The 18,407-nt window shown below is 31.2% G+C and overlaps 3 protein-coding genes across 10 annotated transcripts; 1 reads left to right on the top strand and 2 right to left on the bottom strand.

Moving 5' to 3' along the window:
• Positions 1 to 49: 49 nt before the first annotated feature.
• Positions 50 to 6,425, bottom strand: Glyp (glycogen phosphorylase). Its single transcript, XM_031979248.2, has 12 exons — positions 6,274 to 6,425; positions 5,890 to 6,183; positions 3,564 to 3,665; positions 3,186 to 3,500; positions 2,998 to 3,109; positions 2,749 to 2,908; positions 2,367 to 2,526; positions 1,966 to 2,276; positions 1,768 to 1,882; positions 1,425 to 1,607; positions 1,000 to 1,347; positions 50 to 912 (listed from the first exon to the last, which is right to left on the bottom strand). The coding sequence occupies exons 2-12, from the start codon at positions 6,130 to 6,132 to the stop codon at positions 427 to 429; spliced, it is 2,535 nt and encodes an 844-aa protein (XP_031835108.1). The 5' UTR covers positions 6,133 to 6,183; positions 6,274 to 6,425; the 3' UTR covers positions 50 to 426.
• On the bottom strand, positions 6,274 to 12,330 carry LOC116428098 (tonsoku-like protein). Of its 6 annotated transcripts, XM_076366037.1 has the most exons (7): positions 11,864 to 12,084; positions 11,412 to 11,613; positions 11,113 to 11,212; positions 10,955 to 11,032; positions 10,712 to 10,880; positions 10,208 to 10,623; positions 6,274 to 10,115 (listed from the first exon to the last, which is right to left on the bottom strand). In XM_076366037.1, exons 3-7 carry the CDS (start codon positions 11,177 to 11,179, stop codon positions 7,177 to 7,179), a joined length of 3,669 nt encoding a protein of 1,222 aa, XP_076222152.1. In that variant the 5' UTR covers positions 11,180 to 11,212; positions 11,412 to 11,613; positions 11,864 to 12,084; the 3' UTR covers positions 6,274 to 7,176. The 6 variants fall into 6 exon arrangements, with proteins under 6 accessions (XP_076222152.1, XP_031835106.1, XP_031835103.1 ...); XM_031979246.2 differs by lacking the exon at positions 11,864 to 12,084 and adding an exon at positions 12,092 to 12,330 and having other exon boundaries at positions 10,955 to 11,212; XM_031979243.1 differs by having other exon boundaries at positions 10,955 to 11,212.
• On the top strand, positions 11,511 to 16,500 carry LOC116428102 (guanine nucleotide exchange factor for Rab-3A). Of its 3 annotated transcripts, none has more exons than XM_031979261.2 (8): positions 11,511 to 11,574; positions 13,277 to 13,589; positions 13,659 to 13,904; positions 13,984 to 14,219; positions 14,282 to 14,665; positions 14,772 to 14,874; positions 14,957 to 15,023; positions 15,370 to 16,500. In XM_031979261.2, exons 2-8 carry the CDS (start codon positions 13,362 to 13,364, stop codon positions 15,447 to 15,449), a joined length of 1,344 nt encoding a protein of 447 aa, XP_031835121.1. In that variant the 5' UTR covers positions 11,511 to 11,574; positions 13,277 to 13,361; the 3' UTR covers positions 15,450 to 16,500. The 3 variants fall into 3 exon arrangements, with proteins under 3 accessions (XP_031835121.1, XP_031835120.1, XP_031835122.1); XM_031979260.2 differs by lacking the exon at positions 11,511 to 11,574 and adding an exon at positions 12,346 to 12,591; XM_031979262.2 differs by lacking the exons at positions 11,511 to 11,574; positions 14,957 to 15,023 and adding an exon at positions 12,347 to 12,591 and having other exon boundaries at positions 14,772 to 14,929.
• The last annotated feature ends 1,907 nt before the right edge of the window (positions 16,501 to 18,407 follow it).

Below are 18,407 nucleotides of genomic sequence, written 5' to 3'. Positions count from 1 at the left end.
AGTTTTTGACAAGTTACAGGCAGTAGATGCTTCTTTAAGTAAGTGTGAATAATTTTCAGTCTCTCAATAGTAAAAACGTGTAAAAATACAACAGAGATTGATTCTTTAGAAAATGACATAAATATATGGATTATTTGTTTAATATTTATATTTTGGAAGCAGTTTTTTCTTTCTATTGGAAATTCTTTTTCATCATTTTTATCATTATGATGGCACCAACTCAATGACCATTTTTTTCTATAAAATTACTCACGCTTGCTCAAGAGTATAATATTAGTCTAATAAAATATTCTTAAATGTAATATTTGTCTAATAAAAGAAAAAGAAAAGAAAATTAAAAAAAACAGGAAAAGAATAAAAAACGACTTTCAGTCGTGAGCGTAAAAAGCGAAAACGTAAGCAGGTCAAAGAAATTATAATTATAATTTAAATGTCTCGTGGTTCATGAGGTGCGGGAAGTCGTTGCCAAGAGGGTTCGACACCCCAAATTTCACGAGCATATTCAGCAATTGTACGATCCGAAGAAAACTTTCCAGATGAAGCAATATTATGAATTGCCATTTCTACCCATTTATTTTCATCTTGATAAGTTTTACCAACGCGATCTTGCATTTGAATATAGCTTTCATAATCAGCAAATAAGTAAAATCTATCCCAGTTAAGCAGGACATTGGCGATGTCCTTGAATTCATCTGGGTTATTGGGACTAAAGAAGCCACTCTGAATCTGATCAACGCATTGTTTCAATTCTGGAATCCTATTATAATAATCGTATGCGTTATATCCTTTCTTTTGCAATTTTTCTACTTCGTCGACCGTCATACCGAAGATGAATATATTTTCGTTCCCCATTTCTTCTGCCATTTCAACATTAGCACCGTCCAATGTGCCAATTGTTAATGCTCCGTTTAACTGAAATTTTTAATGAAACATTCTAGACGTTTGCAAGTAGACTAATTAGAAAAATAATACAATAAAAATAAACAAATTCTTGTTTACCATGAATTTCATATTTCCCGTGCCAGACGCCTCGGTACCAGCAGTTGAAATTTGCTCGCTCAAATCTGCTGCTGGAATAATCTTTTCAGCTAAGGTGACTCGATAATTTTCCAAGAAAATCAGCTTTAATTTGTCTCCAACAATTGGATCGTTGTTTATAACGTTTCCTACGCTGCATATCAATTTTATAATTTTCTTTGCCAAATGGTAACCTGGAGCTGCTTTTCCTCCGATCATGACAGTTCGTGGAACAAATGGTGCAGATGGATCTTTTTTTATTCGATTGTAAAGTGTGATCACGTGCAAACAATTCAGCAGCTGTCTCTTATACTCGTGTATTCGTTTCACCTATTTTTTGTTTATATAATAAAATGTATTTTTGTGACGTGTATATATATTTTCTCAGAATTAGCTTACTGAAATACCTGAATGTCAAAAATGGAGGCGGGATTTACTTTAACGCCATAATCCTTTTCAAGTAATTGCGCTACTTTTAATTTATTTTCTTGTTTCACTTTAATAACGCTACGTTGGAAAACCGGATCTTTCGCCCATTGTTTAAGTTGTGTCAGCTGTTCCAAATGCACCGTCCATTCATCGCCAATTTTCTAGAAATACATAAATAAAAATAAACCTGTTCGTTGGGGCTAAGTTGTTGGTCGATTCATTTTTGAAAATTAAAATTTGGAAATTTTATAAACCAAAATATACGAATATAAGAATTTTTTAAGGAAACAGTACAGAAAAATTATTATCAATTTTTCTCACCTCTTCAATAATATCTGAAAGATTTGGATTACACAAAAGAAGCCATCTTCTTGGTGTAATACCATTAGTCTTATTCTGGAATTTTTCAGGCGACATTTCATAAAAGTCTTTGAAGCTGAAACAATAAAGAAATCACAAGCGTTGTTACACCAATAAATCTAATAAACATAAGTACTTGTAAAGTTCATGAATACTTACACGCTCTGTTTTAAAATTTCCGAATGTAATGCTGCAACACCATTGATGGCGTGACTACCAACGATAGACAAATGCGCCATGTTAACCCTCTTTTCACCCTCCTCTTCAATTAAAGACATGCGACGAAGGCGGTCAACATCGCCGGGATACTTAGCGGAAACTTCTTGTAAATGTAAAAAGTTTATGTGATAAATTATTTGTAAATGTCGAGGCAAAATACTATCCAACATGCTTGTTGGCCATCTTTCAAGCGCTTCTGGTAGGACTGTATGATTGGTGTAAGCACATGTCCTTGTTGTGATGTCCCAAGCCTTTATACCACAAAAGTTTATTATAGTCGTCTAATAATTTTGTTGTAAGATACCTTACAATGAAACAATATAGATAGATAGTAAAGTAACCTTTTCCCACGGAAGACCTTCGACGTCGATGAGAATTCTCATTAGCTCAGGAATCGCCATAGAAGGATGAGTGTCATTGAGTTGGATAGCTACTTTATCGGGAAACATATCGAAATCTGTTCGATGGTGCTCCCTCGAACCAAATTTACTAGCTTTATACCTGCAAGTAATAATATTCTGTAGAAATACCTATTATTGTGTATGAAATCATAAAAAATTGAGGTTGGGTATCCATTAATTTTAAACTAAACCCAATATTACGTTTATATGCATATTTAATAGAAATTAAAAGTGATATATAGTTGTTACTACCACATATTGAATTGTTGTAATTTTAAACAAAATAAAAAACATGAAGCGACAGTTTCATGTAAATGTGTACCTGCGTATTATGTCTTGAAGGGTTGCAGCCACCATAAAGTATTCCTGTTTCAAACGCAGTTCTTTTCCCTCAAAGAAATTATCATTAGGATATAAGACTCTGGAAATGTTTTCTGCCAAGTTGCGATCGATCACAGCTTGAATATAATCACCGTTGTTGACTGAAAACAATATTGAAAATTTATTACCGCCTTTGTAAACACTTGTGATTATCGATGTAAACATTAATTAATTAATGAAGTCTACTTACAAAATTGAAGGTTGAATTCTACTGGAGATTTAGCAGACCACAATCTAAGAGTATTTACTACATTATTTTTATATCCAGGAACTGGATTATCATAAGGCATTGCAAATACAACCTGAAAATAAAGAAATGGAAGAATTTATAACTTATACTATTCTATAGTTTTATTTACTTATTTATTTAACCCTCACCTGTGTGTTAACCCATTTCTTTCCTTCAGGGGTATCGATAACTTGTCCATAGAAATTCACAGGGAGCATAAACTCAGGTCTTGCTTTTTCCCATGGATTTCCATATCTCAACCAATCATCTGGTTCTTCTACTTGTTCTCCACTTTTTATTTTTTGAGCAAATATTCCATATTCATATCGAATACCATATCCATAAGCTGCTAAACCAAGAGTAGCCATACTGTCTAGAAAGCAAGCTGCAAGCCTTCCCAGACCACCATTTCCTAAACCAGCATCTTCTTCTAGCTCTTCTAATTCCTCAATGTCTAGGCCCATCTACATAATAATCAGTGGAAAATTGTTATCTACATATTTTTCTTTCATATATTTGAAACTAACCTGATACATTGCCTCATCACAGGCACCTTGAATGCCTAAGTTGATCATGGTATTTTGAAGTGTCCTTCCCATATAATATTCCAAGGAGAGATAGTAAACTCTCTAAAATAGAGAAGTTAATTGCAATGCATTATATTCTGTCACAAGATTTAAAGTACAGACAACGATATTTTGAATACTTCATTAAATACAATATTAATATAATTGTGCAGAATACAAAGACGCTTATATAATTAATATATTAATATATATTGAATATTAATATAACAAATTAATTAACAATATATATTATACACAATATAAATTATATATAAATATAAAAACTTTTATTATAATAATTTTTATAAATTAAATCTTATTCCTTGTGTTCAGTGTTCCCATTCAGAAATCAATTAACATAAATCATATCTTGTGCGTTCGGATTGGTCTATGAATACAAATAAATTGGCACCCATTTCTAAACAGCAGTCGACGTAAGTAGGCGTGAAAAGAATTCATTTTTATTACGAGTTTATTCGTTTCGAAATATTTTCGATTGCTCTTGCCGTTTAATAATCGTTTGTAGTAGTATAAATTCTTTTAAAATAACGTAACAAATTAGATTTCACTGAATAGTTTGAACAGTGAAAGATTGTAAAAAAAACGGTAATTCATAAAAAGTTCGAAACTTCGTAGACTGTTTACTAAACTATTAAAATAACAAACACCTTTAACATGATATATGTATATATCCTAATATATAATGTATATTGATCCTAAAACATAATCCGGTGGAGCGTCACATGATTTACGTTAGTGAGATATCTTTCTTAATTAAATCATACTAACTTTTACAACAAGTTGTGTTTACAGTAACCTAATCAAATTCGAATTAGTATTCAGAAAGAATCAGCTCATTTGATATAGTAAAAGAATTCTGTGATCCCGTTTTTAATCTCTAAAAATGTTCATTCATTCTGTCCTTTCCCCTCGCCCCAAACCGTTCTTCATTTATATCTTTTATCGCCGCTTAATCGCGCTTCCCGTTTAATTTTCTTAATCTTCAATCGTCAATATAGTTATACATTATACTTCACTTTTCTTTTCTTTTGCGATCCCCAATTTTTCATGAATCTTTATCGCCATTACCCAGCGTAACTTTTCAACTTCTGATAATTATTTGGAACAGCGTAATTCTGTAGCTTTAGATAATTATGATTTGGAGCGACGTAATTCTTTAGCTTTCGATAATTGTTTGCTCCCGACAAAATAAGATGCGGGATTATTGCAAAACATTGATCGACATAATGACCTCGTAAAATGTTCATAAACAATTATTAATAAATGATCAATGCAATTGGATTGGTTTCAAAAATTAGATGTTATCATAAAGATAGCATTGGGAAAAGAATGGAGAAACCGTTTGGCCTGAGACCTCGGGGTGAGTCCGATGGTAAGGCCACACGAAAATAGCCGCAGCAACGTGTTGCATCTCTATTTCAAAGGTTCATCACGATATAGCATCATTTTTGTATAAATAGTATTGCATACATATTTAAGCTCATAACTTTATACTGTTACGAAAATTTCATGGCCACTTGCGATTCTACTTCATATTCTTCTATTTCTTTTTTTATCGCAAAGCGTATCTCGTCTAACAAATACACATTATCGTCCGAAGAAGCCTTAATATAATTGTAAAAATGTTTCCAAGAAGTCATAACGTTAAAAGGTGAAGGTCATTGATTATCGTTGTTGTTCGTTAATTTAATTATCGCGTTAATTGCAATTTCATTGGAAAAATTGACTATGCTTCTATTTTCAACGATAGTATGAAAAGTCATTGACCGATGAAACATTAAGAGGCGCGAGTTATCGTCGGACAACGTAACCGGGAAATCGAAAAATATCTGACAGATGGAAAGCAACACATAAAATCTGTTATAAAAATAGAGAAGGGTAGATATTAAGTTACAAGATAGATATTTGATAGATATTCTATAATAAGATATCTTGTCTGCGATCTTCTTATTGATCAATGTAAAAAAGGATGTTGATCTTGTATCCATATATAATAAGTTTTATATTATTTGTATAAAAGAAAATCTTAAAAAAGACTTACAGCAAGAAAGTTCTTTTTTTCTATATAACTATGAAATACAATATAAAGAATTCATTGATAATTATAGAGAAAATATCAACCAATGATCGTGAAGCAATATATTTTGATATAATATTTCATACAGAACATAAATGATGGTCCTATAATAAAGTATAACCAACAAGACATATATATATACAACAGAAACGAAAATATTGTATTATATACGTGTATAATAGAACGTACCTTAGGATCCTTTTCGTAATAATATTGTTGAGTACGAATCCATCTAGACACCAAGTTGTCCTTGACGCTATGTGCCAACGCGAAGAAGTAATCTCTACTTGTTGCCACATTACGATCCTTCACGAGTGTATAATGTAAATGTCGATTGAACGTCTTTTTAAAGTTCCCAACGTTTTCGACATCTACGATACCTCGCACGGAAATTTGTTTTCTCTTCTCGTGATCCACATCTGAAGCCGACATCTCTGCTCTGCTTTGTTGTGGTGATATCAATTTAATTCGGTACTATTTTATCTGGAATTTGCATTCTTGTACTTATTACAACAGTACACGATTATTGTCTACTCTATCACTATAATCGATGTTACTTTTACAGTCACGAACCTATATAATTCTTAATGTTTGTTATTACACAAATCGTTATATACAAACAACGCGGGTTCGGCGTGTCTCCTCGAAGTTAACAATCCGGTAAACAAGATCTACTGTGTAAGTTATGGTTTTCGATGATTTTTAACCACAAAACTGATCGGTTTTCACAACACATGCGTCAACGCCGGTGTCGTGAATGATCAGCACACGTATGCTACCCAAAAGCGAGTAACACGTTCATCTTTGGCAAGTTTGAGGCGGTCACCTTGTGTTAAGGTCGCGCAAGCGCATCCATTCATTTAAAATCACGTGTTTTCAGTTACAATACCGACCGAGTTGAAAGATTTCAAAATTATTTTAATCCGCATTGTGCATCATCTACGATCAACCATTCGAAACTGTTGAAATATTGCTACAGACCCAAGATCTGTAGTACTGGCGATAACGATTCTTTTTAACCTTTTAATAAAAAATGTTAAAAAAATTGTAAAGCTTATAATTATAATTCGATACTTCGCGTAACGTCAATTTTTCGTTACCTACGTTTAATGAAATTTTAATGGAATTTTTCATTTAATTCGAATCAATTTAATCCTTTTGTTACGACAGAACTGAAACGGTATTTAAATTTAATAAATAATTTCGTAGAACGTTTCTACAATACCGTGCAAACCATATTGTCATTGTTTTAATAGAAAATTTTATTGTAGACTAAATTTCTCAACATGCAAAAATTTATATACTTTATTGATAAATCGTTATAAATTGCAGTTGTTACTTTCTTTCACCAATGATGTGTAAATATGGATAATGAAAGTGAAATATATATTTACAATTTAAATGTTATGATAGTATTTATAAAAAAATTTCTATAAAAATATATTTAATTTCAGTTTGTAATTTTCAAATTCATTATTAAATGGGTTTGAATATTACAAGATTATGAGATAATGTTTTCATAATGGCTTTTCCTTGCCATAAACGGAGCCAACAATCACATACGTCAGGAAACATGCTTGCAATAACTGTACAAACTTCTGGGCTCTTGATAAATACTTGCGGGTCAGGATATTCGAAGATACTTTTACAACCGCTAACATCAATATGCCTTAACGTCGGTGTGTATTTCAATAACAAATTTAAAGATTGTACACCTATTTCTCTATTACCTTTCAACACTAATTTACAAAGATTTAATGCTTGAGATAATATGTTTCTTACATCAACATCCGACAAATGGCAAGCAGCGAGTTCCAGACATTCCAGATTTGCAAATGAAGAATTTGTTGCATTGAAAATACTTTTAACTAAATTGTATTCGTTCGATGCAGTAGTATTCGATAAATTTAAATTAAGCAATTGTCTCTGTAAAAGGGTACAGAGTCCATTTTCAGTGAAATTGTTCCAAGAAATATCTAAATTTACTAGACTACTGTTCTTCTGAAGGAAAGAAAAACTGGATAATTGACAGTAACGTAAATTCAAAGTACGAAGTTGCAACAAAGGAATAAGAAGTTTGGAAAGTATTTCATGACTTGTCGGTCCAAGTGGATTGTAACTGAGATCTAACAATTTCAATTGCAAAGGTAATTTTTCTAATTTATTTAAACACGTTGAATTCATATTACATCCTTGCAGATGCAATTCTTGCAAAATTGATAATCGTAAAATGCAGTCATTTAAAATTTTACCCATATCCTGAAGTTCTCCATTCGATAAATCGAGTATTTGAACGTTTTTTTCATATTCTAAGGTTTTTAACACAGAGAGAAGTTCCTGATTACTTGTATCTTCTTGTTTCAATCTCAATATAAACGTATTCTCGCAAGACTTTAAACACTTTGATATCAATTCACGTATTTTTATGTTGTAAGTTTTACAAATAGTTCCATACCGTTTAACTATGGAAGGTGTTTCTAATTCAACTATGTCGCATTTTAAATTTTTCACAATGTCCCCTTCGTTTAGAATTGCGAACACGTTGTTTGAATTTATTGCAATTCCATTCATGGTTTTCAAATCGAACTTTGCTTTACAACCGGTGTCACTGTAAAACATCTGTTCAATATTAATTAAAATTTCTTCTACCGATAGTTCTGTTGCATTCGATAAATCCACTTGTGTTCGGAATGTTTTTTCTTCTACAAAAATATTTAAAATAATTGATTTTATTGTAACATTAGCTTCTTTGAACTTAAATTCCGTAATCGACGATTCGATAGGTGAAGGTGATCGAGAGAGCTGTTCTTTTGTGAATCCGGCCGATAATAAACACATTTGTTGGTTTCTTTTTCTAGGTCTACATTGATTCAGAGATTGCATTACTTCGGTATCGCAACCATCGGTATTCCCTTCTTCAGGTAGTTTGAGTTCTTGCTCCTTTAACGTAGAATCTCGATCCTTTGTCTTTTGCCTTTTCGAATTTTTCTCGTGACTGATTTCGCTGTTGCTCGATTTCCTTTTCATAGAAATAATATTGTCATCGGAATATCTTTTCTCGGGAACGCTTTCATTAATATCATCTTCTAACCAATTATCCAAAAGAACTTCATCGCTATTCAAAAGTGGATTTACGATGCGTTTAGTGCGAGTTGAAGATATTCCAATTGGGTCACTTCGATGTTTTAAGTTGGCTATAGTTCTTTTGTAGTCCTCCCTCGCAGAAATTCTTTCGATACTATCCACTTCATCATTAACAGTCTTCTTTAAATTATGAGGGGATTTATTTGACCGTTTCAAAACTTTTCTTGTGCTAGTTGGAATCATAACAGACAACATTTTATGAATTTCGTCATAATTAGCTTGTTCGTCTGGAGACAAGTCATCGACGCGATCTCTCCACTGTTCTAGACAATCCAATACGGTGTCATCTTCATTTGTTTTAAGTTCCACGTTTGCCCCGTATTCTATTAAAATTTTTATCATAGACATATTACCACAAACGGCTGCATCGTGAAGAGGTGTAATTCCCTGACACATAATACCTCCAGGATCATTTACTTCTGCACCGTGTTGTAATAATAATTTTGCAACTTCTATGTGGCCATGATTAGCAGCTTCATGAAGAGGAGTCCAACCAGCGTTATCTCTAACATTTGTTGGATGGCCGGCTGTCAGTAATTTCTCTGCACCTTCGATATTTCCATTGATACAAGCTACATGAAGCTGTGTTTCACCCTTTTCATTTCTTTTTGTCATTATTGTCTTTTTTTTCGTTCGTGTTTTAATTATTTTATTGTTTTCTCTAGCTCTCAATTCAGTTTCTACATCTGACAAATCTTCCAAACAAATATTTGCTCCGACATCATTTGCCTCTGATTCATCTTCACTGTCTGTACTAGTGTATAATTCTTTCAGCTTATCTAGTTTATCTTTGACCGTTTTTACCTCGTCCGTTTTTCCAAATTCTAATAAATAATTCAACCATTCTTTTAAAACACAATGTTCCAAAGAAATATTGGTAGAAACTTTTGCATTTCTCAAAGCTAAATTATACACATCTTGAATTTGTTCGTCAGTTTCTTGAGTTGCTATCATTAAATCTGCTAAAAACAAAGCAGATCTGCAGATTTCACGTGGATCTGTGCAGAGCTGTAATTCCTTGCGAGCAAACTCTAATGCTTCATTATGTTGTCCTACATCCTTCAAAGTTCGTGCTAGACTCAACAGAGCTGCTCCTGTGCGATCGCTTTTGATCTCTTCCGCGCACTTGAGCATCTCTCTGTAATAATAAATTGCTTTCTCAAAACAATTTGCTTCAATGGATGCGTCTCCAAGAATTTCATAAAGTTTCAGCTTTTCGCTTGTACTTTCTTCTGTGCTTAAAGCTTCCTCCTTTGACTGCAAAATTACAACTACAAAAAGATACACTCGATTTTACAAACAATATTATTACAATTGTATTTATAAAATATTCCTTTATAATTATATACTTCTATGAATATACCTGTTCTAAGATTCTTCTCCACCTGACTTTTAACAGTGTCAGGTAAATTCTCTATAACATAAAGTGAAACCAGTATTTTGCGTGATTCGTACCATCTTTCTATTTTTAAAAGTAATTCTGCTTGAAAAAGTCGTGCTTCTGCTTTCAAGAATGCATTATCAATTTCAGCGGCAGTTTCAAAATGTTTTAATGCTGATTCATAATCTTTCTGACGTTCGTGAATTCCACCTAGAGCAATTTGTGTTCTATGAAAATCTTCTTCTAAATGATGTGTTTCACACAATGCTGCAGCTTTTTCCATGAGATCAACAGCTTGGGAATGTTCCTTTTGAGCTTCTAGCACTAAACCCAGATTTAAAAGTAACCGTGCTCGCATAGTAATCAATTCCTTCAGTTGTATATTTGTGTCCCCCAATCTAAGTAATTAATCAAGAATTTACGTACTGTCCTTACTCTAACAATTATCGTTGCTTATATTGTATGCATATAAAAGAAATATTGTACTTATTGCACAGCCGTATACTCTTCATATATGCTTTTCTTGCATTTAAGAAAATGTCCACTCTGTTTTCAGAATTTTCAGGTAAGCTTTCACCCCAGCAAAAATATGTCCTACCCAATGTGGCATAAGCTCTTTGTTCCTCCAATAAATTATTCATCTCCTTAGCTCCTTCTACCTAAGACAAAAAACTTATTACTATAACCATTTCTTTAATTTTGTAGATTATCACATTTTCAAAAACAAACCCAAATAATGATTTTGATGTTTTAGCGCTTCTTCATAAATCCCAAGAATTGCTTGAATTTCTCCAATCATTCTATGAGCTACAGCAACATTCAATTTGTCATTTAATATATTGCAAACCTCCAATTGTTCTGTATACTCTTGCAAAGCATCTTCGTACTTTCCTGTTTCAAAATATATATCTCCAAGTTCTTTAACAACCATGGCCAACTGTTGAAGGTTACCATCTCGCTGGATACGTTTCTTTTTTTTAATTAGTTCTGTTATTTCATAAAATTAATATAGACATTAATATATAGTTTTATTATTAATACAAGTATAACTACTTAATCGATAATACAAGAAATAATATCAATTGAATATATGTAACGTCCATTGCATTTTATAAATAAGATAATTAAAAACATTAAACAATAAAAAACTATAATATTGAATAGAAAACTAAATTAATTAACTTACTTTCTATATCCATTGTGCTAAGTGAATTGAAACCAACGAATTTCTATGGATGTACAAGGTTAGTTAGTAACACCGCATATAAAAAATATTTTATGCTACAGCAGACATTTCATAATGGTGAAGAAGAGAAAACAAATTGCTGTTAATAGAGAAACTCGGAAAGGTACCCTAAATTACTATACATCGAAATTACCACCAACTCCTGAAACAAAAGAATACAGTATTTTTACATCTAATAAGTTTAAATTTATTACTCGTAATATCATTAAAAACGAACTTCTTGCGAAACAATGACATGCCTACATAACCAAATAAAGACAAAATGAAACCGTGAGAAAATAATTACATTATAAACTTCTATAACCCGATTGCGAATAGAAATTACTTTAATAGAACTTAATTGAAGCAATTTACACAAATTATAAATGTGTGCTTCTAATGCGTATACTCACAATTTGTTTACGTAGCGTGTACTTGAAATGTTCGTGAACTTCAATGAGTTATGTAAATACAAAGATTGTATGACTTATTGTTAGTGCTATTATTGAACAGAAACTTAACGATGATACTTGAAAATGAAATATGAACAACGAACTTTTCAATAAGATTTTAATATGTCAACTTGTCACTCGACTATTTCGCGAGTATTTTAATAAATTGATCAATGAGTATGAATCTACCTTGCGTATTATGAAAATCAATTTTTTTAAAAAAAGAAGGTCTGTACAAATAAAAACATATTACATTACAAAGCATAGATATTTAGTTAAAATTTAGTTTTGTGTTGAATCGTCTAATACGGCGGAAATTTCTTATTAAAATATACTTGAAATTCTTTGCGTAATTCGAGACGTGTGTAAGTTTGAATCACTTCATAATCTACGGAGCTCAAGTACGGGCTGGTACGAGGTAGTACCGAGCATTGTACAGTAGGTAACCTGTGGCGCTTGAAAGTTCATTCATTCCGTGGGACTTGACTAAGTTCAGTCGGACCGTGTTGCGGCTCACTAAAAGGTGATGGCTGCTGCGTGTCATAGAACAGTGACACGAAGTTGACATATTGCGCGAAAACGAAAACGAAAACGAATCGGACGTCTCTTCATCCCTCGCTCGAATACCTTTTTATGGTCTTCGTCAAACCTACTAATGGCAGGAGAGTTGCATAGAGAAAGGCTTACGGGTAAGTTGTACTCTGATGCTCTTAAGTTTAGAATCATACCGTCTTCGGATCGATACATGGATTCTCATGATACTGATAAATTCTTTTCACTGCAAGGATGCTGTCTCATTTTCTTCATTTTAATCCGTAAAAAACATGATTTTTCTTATTTCTATCCTTAAATGAACGCTAACGTTCGTAAGTTTCAAATGTATTCGACGAAATTATATCTTTTATGCTTTATTAAAGCGCTCCGTTAGGAGAGATATTTAAGAAACATTCTTTTATTAAACGCTCTATGAACATTATAAATTGAAAATGTGCTATATATAATAATTAAAATAATTATCGCAATGCTATCGTTAGCTAATATTAGTTACTTTTCTCTCTAAATTTTTAAATAAATAAATTAAGTGTTACATATCCTTTGATATATTTCATACAATAAGAAGATAATTCAGTACAAATTTATTAAATTTACCGTTTCATAAAACACTAACATCAGGATTGTTCATAGTATTACATTTCTTTTTCTAGACTTAGAGATTACACACCCACATATACGCGCGCGTCCACGGACGCGCGCGCGCGAGATGCTCATAAATTACTCATTTCAATTATTGAATACTGTTGAAATGTCAAATTTGAATGACTTACTTTACTTCTAAATAAAATATGAAATCGTATAAATAATTATTACATTTAGTTCTAGTTCAACCAACGCTGCTCTTTCAGTCAAGTATAAAGGAAAGCTCCACAATGTCCTATTGCGATATTAAAATTCATCAACGATGGAAGAAAGAAAACTCACAAAATCCTGTGACATTCTGGCAAGATTGAATGGGAATGAACACAAACCTTTTGAAAATCAAAATCATAATATAAAACCATCTCCTATCACATTTGATGAAGTGGATGCAGAGATTTTAACAAATAGTAAAGATCTCATCAATGATTCGTCAAAAATCAATTGTTGTAATATTCCTTCAAAAATACCAGTACCTTCAAATGAAATTCAGGTAATTTTTATTACAAACCTTAACAGATCACAGATATACAGTCAATAGCATAATTTGTTTTAATTCAAGAATTCAGAAAACGACGAGAAACCATGTTCTGTGAAACAAAATAATAATCAGTTACCCTCACCGACTACTTTACAATGGGGAAGGGCTATAGCTGAAGCAAAGGAACATGCTGTAGCAAAATTACAAGATGAACTTAAGAGAGCTCATGAGGAGCTGAAATTGAAAGATGAAGAAGTTACTCGACTATCGAGGATCAAGCAGGATGTTGAAACTGAATTGGAGGAACTCACTGCCAGCCTTTTTCAAGTAAAAAATAAATAGATTTATTAACGTAATATAGGAAAATAATCATGAAAAGTAAATCAATATGTTATGTATGAAACAGGAAGCGCACAACATGGTTAGAGAAGCAAATGTACGTCAGGCTACAGCCGAACGTTTACTGGAGGAAAGTCGTATGAAAGTTGAGGTTCTGGCTGCTGAAGTCGCAGCATTGAAAACATTAGTGTTAACTTCAACACCAGCAAAACCGAACTTTCATTTACATCCACAAATCGACACGAAAGGTCGTTTAAATGTAGAAGATGGCCAACAAGGTCTTTTTGCGAGGAAACATCGAAGGTAAAAGTACTTTAAAAATAAATTACAAATACATTAACTACCTTGGATGTTTCTTCTTTTAGGTCACCGTCACATTTCAATTTAAAATACGGTCGAGAACATTCTCCACCGGACTCTCCGTTAAAAGAACAAAGACCATCATTACCATCTGATCGAGAGACTTTGGAAAGAGATTGGAAAAAGGATTCAGATAAGGAAAGAGACAAAGAGTGTAAAGATTTTGGTCTCGAGGTTGATCCGAGAGTTCATACAGAGTTTCTTAAATGGAAAACTAACCCATGTGTAGATAAAGATGATCCTTTTGTTGACAGAATTTTTAAAGAAGACATCGACCTATGTCTTGATTTCCCTAATAAAGAATTAGGTACAAAAGTTAGACAAGCTGTTCTCGATGGTATAATCTTTATCGAAGCCATCAGTGACAAAACTAAATTTACTTTTCGAAAGTAAGTTACAAGTTACAGTACTTATCTGAACACGATACCGATAAAAATTCTTCGTAATAAATATACGTTGAAAAAAAGACAAAAAAAAGCGTTCCATTATTTTCAGAAAGTGTATATTATTGGAAGCACCGCGACAATGTTATTATCGCATGAGACTTGGGGATCAAGAAAATCAGTGGTACAGCATATCACAAATTTGTCGCAACCGAGTGAGTTTGGAAATTTAATAAGTCATTCATATTGTAAAGAATGTAAAAACTAAAGGTATGTACATATATATTTTTTTTATAGATTATAGCGGTCTGTGATTTCTTGAATTATCTACGTTATATAGAGCGTGGCCTTGTCAAAAGCTCAGGTAAATCCCAGATTCAGATTTCATTTAGGGCTACAAGTATAGTACATTAATGCAATCAAAATTAAAAAATAATGTTTGATAGTAGTTTATCTTACTTTCTATGCTTACAATGCTAAATAATGAACAATTTCTTCACGCATTTAAATTGATGATATGGCAATTAAAGTGAAATTATTCTTCTTGTAATCAAGGTGGAAGAAATAGTTTGGCTAGTGTGTTTAATGTTTACATAGGTATATTACATAATGGTAATTTAATGGATATTTATGCAATTTGAATAAATTTATTACGTATAAAATTGAAACATTAATTTTTAAAGAATTTACATATTTGGCATTTGTTCCAGTTCATGATGTTTATTGGGAAATTATACGGTTACGAAAGGAGATGGCGTTTGCACGTTTAGGTCTCGAATTGTCGTCTTAACATTCTCCATGGAGGACTTTTTCTAGTCTCAAGTGTAACAAATTGAGCCATGGACCTGTTATTATTCGTTTACATCTATCAACAGTAGATTGTTACAAATTTTAATCGTTCCAAATAGCCTCGATCTTTTTTTTATCCACGATCGAGAATTCATAGAGTAAGTGTTGAAGTTTTAATATACATATAAAAACTCTTGAATCCTTCTCTTATAGCGTAAAACGCTGTCAATTTATTTATGAAAATAGTATATATCAATCAGTTTAAAAATTTTATTTGAGATTGTATTTTCAAAAATATCAAGTACTGTTTATATCTTCGAGGTAAAAGACTCGTTTGATGATCTGATTTTACTTATATATTATTTATTAATGAATATAAATATACATTTTGATCTGTTCTAAGGTGCAATGAGATATTTATAAGATACTGGGGGAACATGGTGCCTTTTGACTTTTTGCTTATCGATAACATACAATTATTTCTTAATTTCAACCTCATAGTTAGCAATGCTTTAGTTGCATAATATAAAAAATTATTCTCTTAATCCTTATGTGCTACAGTTGGTCTTTCAGACCATTAGCGAATTCTAGATTAATACTAAAACATAAATAAAAACATAAATCACCCATAATTTCAATGACTGCGCATTGTAGTGTAATTGAGAGATACATAGTCCTTCATGCACTAACTTGTTGTAAGTCATGCATGAAAGAAATGCAGATAAACACAAATTTTAAGCAGTCTAATAGATCAACTGTAACATTTAAGTGTTAATTTTCGTATATTTCTTACTTTTCTTAAATCATGCAATGACAACAAGTGGAATGAAGGTTGTTGTCCTCGCTTATTTAGGAAAGAAGAGTTATAGTCTGAAAAGCTTTAGGAATAAATTTTTTCCTAAGTTCAAAGTAACTTTAAATTACTGCTTACAAGTGAGTATTATATTTAGACATTGACAGTAATAGGTCAATTGTATCTTTATTTTTAGCGTATTAATTATTAATGATCTTTATTATTCATTAAAATTCAAACGAAAAGGTATATATATATATATTATCTTACTTTCTATGTATGTATATATATATATATATGTTTGTATATATATATATATATATATATATATATATATACAAACGATTGCTCACTTGATTAAAGATGTGTCATTAAATGTTCTGATGGCATCATATATGACTATATTAATACTTCCATAAAATATAAGCACCTATGTTTTGGCTAATCAAATAAAAAATGCCATATGTAAATCAGTTATTAAAAATCAAAAATATGAATGCCTACAAATTATAACACAAGTGTGTTGTAGTTTATATGTATCAGTTAACATTGCATTAAATAATTTAAGTGTTATTTTTCAACTATAATTTAAGAATAAATGATATTATATTCATTATAGTGATTTGAAATTGTATTTAAAACTTTTGCTTGTGCAATGCAAATTTGAAGGGTGAGTACTGACCGAAGTACTCCTCTGTAGTGAAAGTTGTTATATCCAATCTAACGAAAAATATTTTGTTTTATGTCACAAACATTAACTAGTACCTGGTAACTAGCACACATATGAATGTATACTGTTGAGAATTTTATAATGTCATAGATGTGTCATATAATTAATATATGACTAAAGGTGATACAGAATATTTCCAAATATAAACATTCAGTATGTGGTATGCTGGAAATATGTTTTTAATAGATCTGACTATGATTCAAACGAAAATAATGACAATTCTATGAAATGCATATTGTCTTTCCATGTAATCCTCTTTTGTTTGATATATTGTTTCACTCAATACTCATGACAAAGAATATGTATCAAATATTGTTATCGTTGCATGTGAAACTGTTTCGATTATCAAAAATAATGAAATTGTTTTTACTATAGTCCTACTAATTGTTAGATGAATCTTTTTATCCAGAATTTTGATATCAATGAAGCGGAATATTTATGCTTTTTATTTTTCCTTACTTTAAAATGTATAATTGTTTTTGTATGTATATAAGAATATTTTCTGCTTAAATATTAAAGGTGCTTTATAATAATTGTTAAGAAATTAACTGTAAAAATATTTTAAATACAACAATTTTCGACTAATTCTAGGTAGTGCACGGTTTTTTAGTAATTTTTGTAAAGTAAATTATGAAAATTTAAATTATTTAAATATAAGTAGAATGTAATTTAACTTTAAATGATTTTATGGAAAGTTTATAGATCTCAAAAATGAATAATAGAAGTTAATAAGTTACACTTTTCCGCGCAAGTAATACATAGTCGGCGATATATGCAAATAATAAGCCGTAATGGTAGGATTGACAAAGTTTATTTTACATTTAAAGAAACGTTAATTTGCGTAACATTATTAAAAATTACGTAAAGTATATCTGATGTATACTAATTGTACAATAGAAATATACAATACAGTCAATTAGAAATATCTCAATAGTAACTGTTCAAACTATTCAAAGTTGCCAAAGATTGCTTCCGAATAATTATTATACAGAGAAATTGAGTTGTTAGACGTGATGTAATGCACTAGTGTAAGGCTACTGAATGACGAAAAATGATGTTTGCATTATTAATAATGATTACCAACGAATATATACTATCTTTATTTATATAGGAGACTGTACATTCTTTACAGTGATACTTGAACGAAATGTGTAACTTTTTAGTTATCAATAAGCTATAAACGCTGTAACCGTAAATATTTTTTGATTTTTATTTATCAAATAAATTTTAATACAGTCAAAATAAAATTCTTTTCTTTTTAAAAATAACAAAATTTCGTGCACTGATTCGTAGTAATGTATGTATGTGTATACACCATAATTTAAAATTATTTTCTTTAAAGTTTGGACTTTGTGAAGTACAATCTTATTCATATTTATTGATAAAATAACGATAACATTGTAATCTTATGTTTTGTAATAATATCTATTAAACAC

Source organism: Nomia melanderi, chromosome 3 (assembly GCF_051020985.1).
Source record: "Nomia melanderi isolate GNS246 chromosome 3, iyNomMela1, whole genome shotgun sequence".
NCBI classification, from domain to species: domain Eukaryota; kingdom Metazoa; phylum Arthropoda; class Insecta; order Hymenoptera; family Halictidae; genus Nomia; species Nomia melanderi.
The sequence above is the reverse complement of the archived record's forward strand: the minus strand, read 5'-3'. Positions and strand labels throughout refer to the sequence as shown.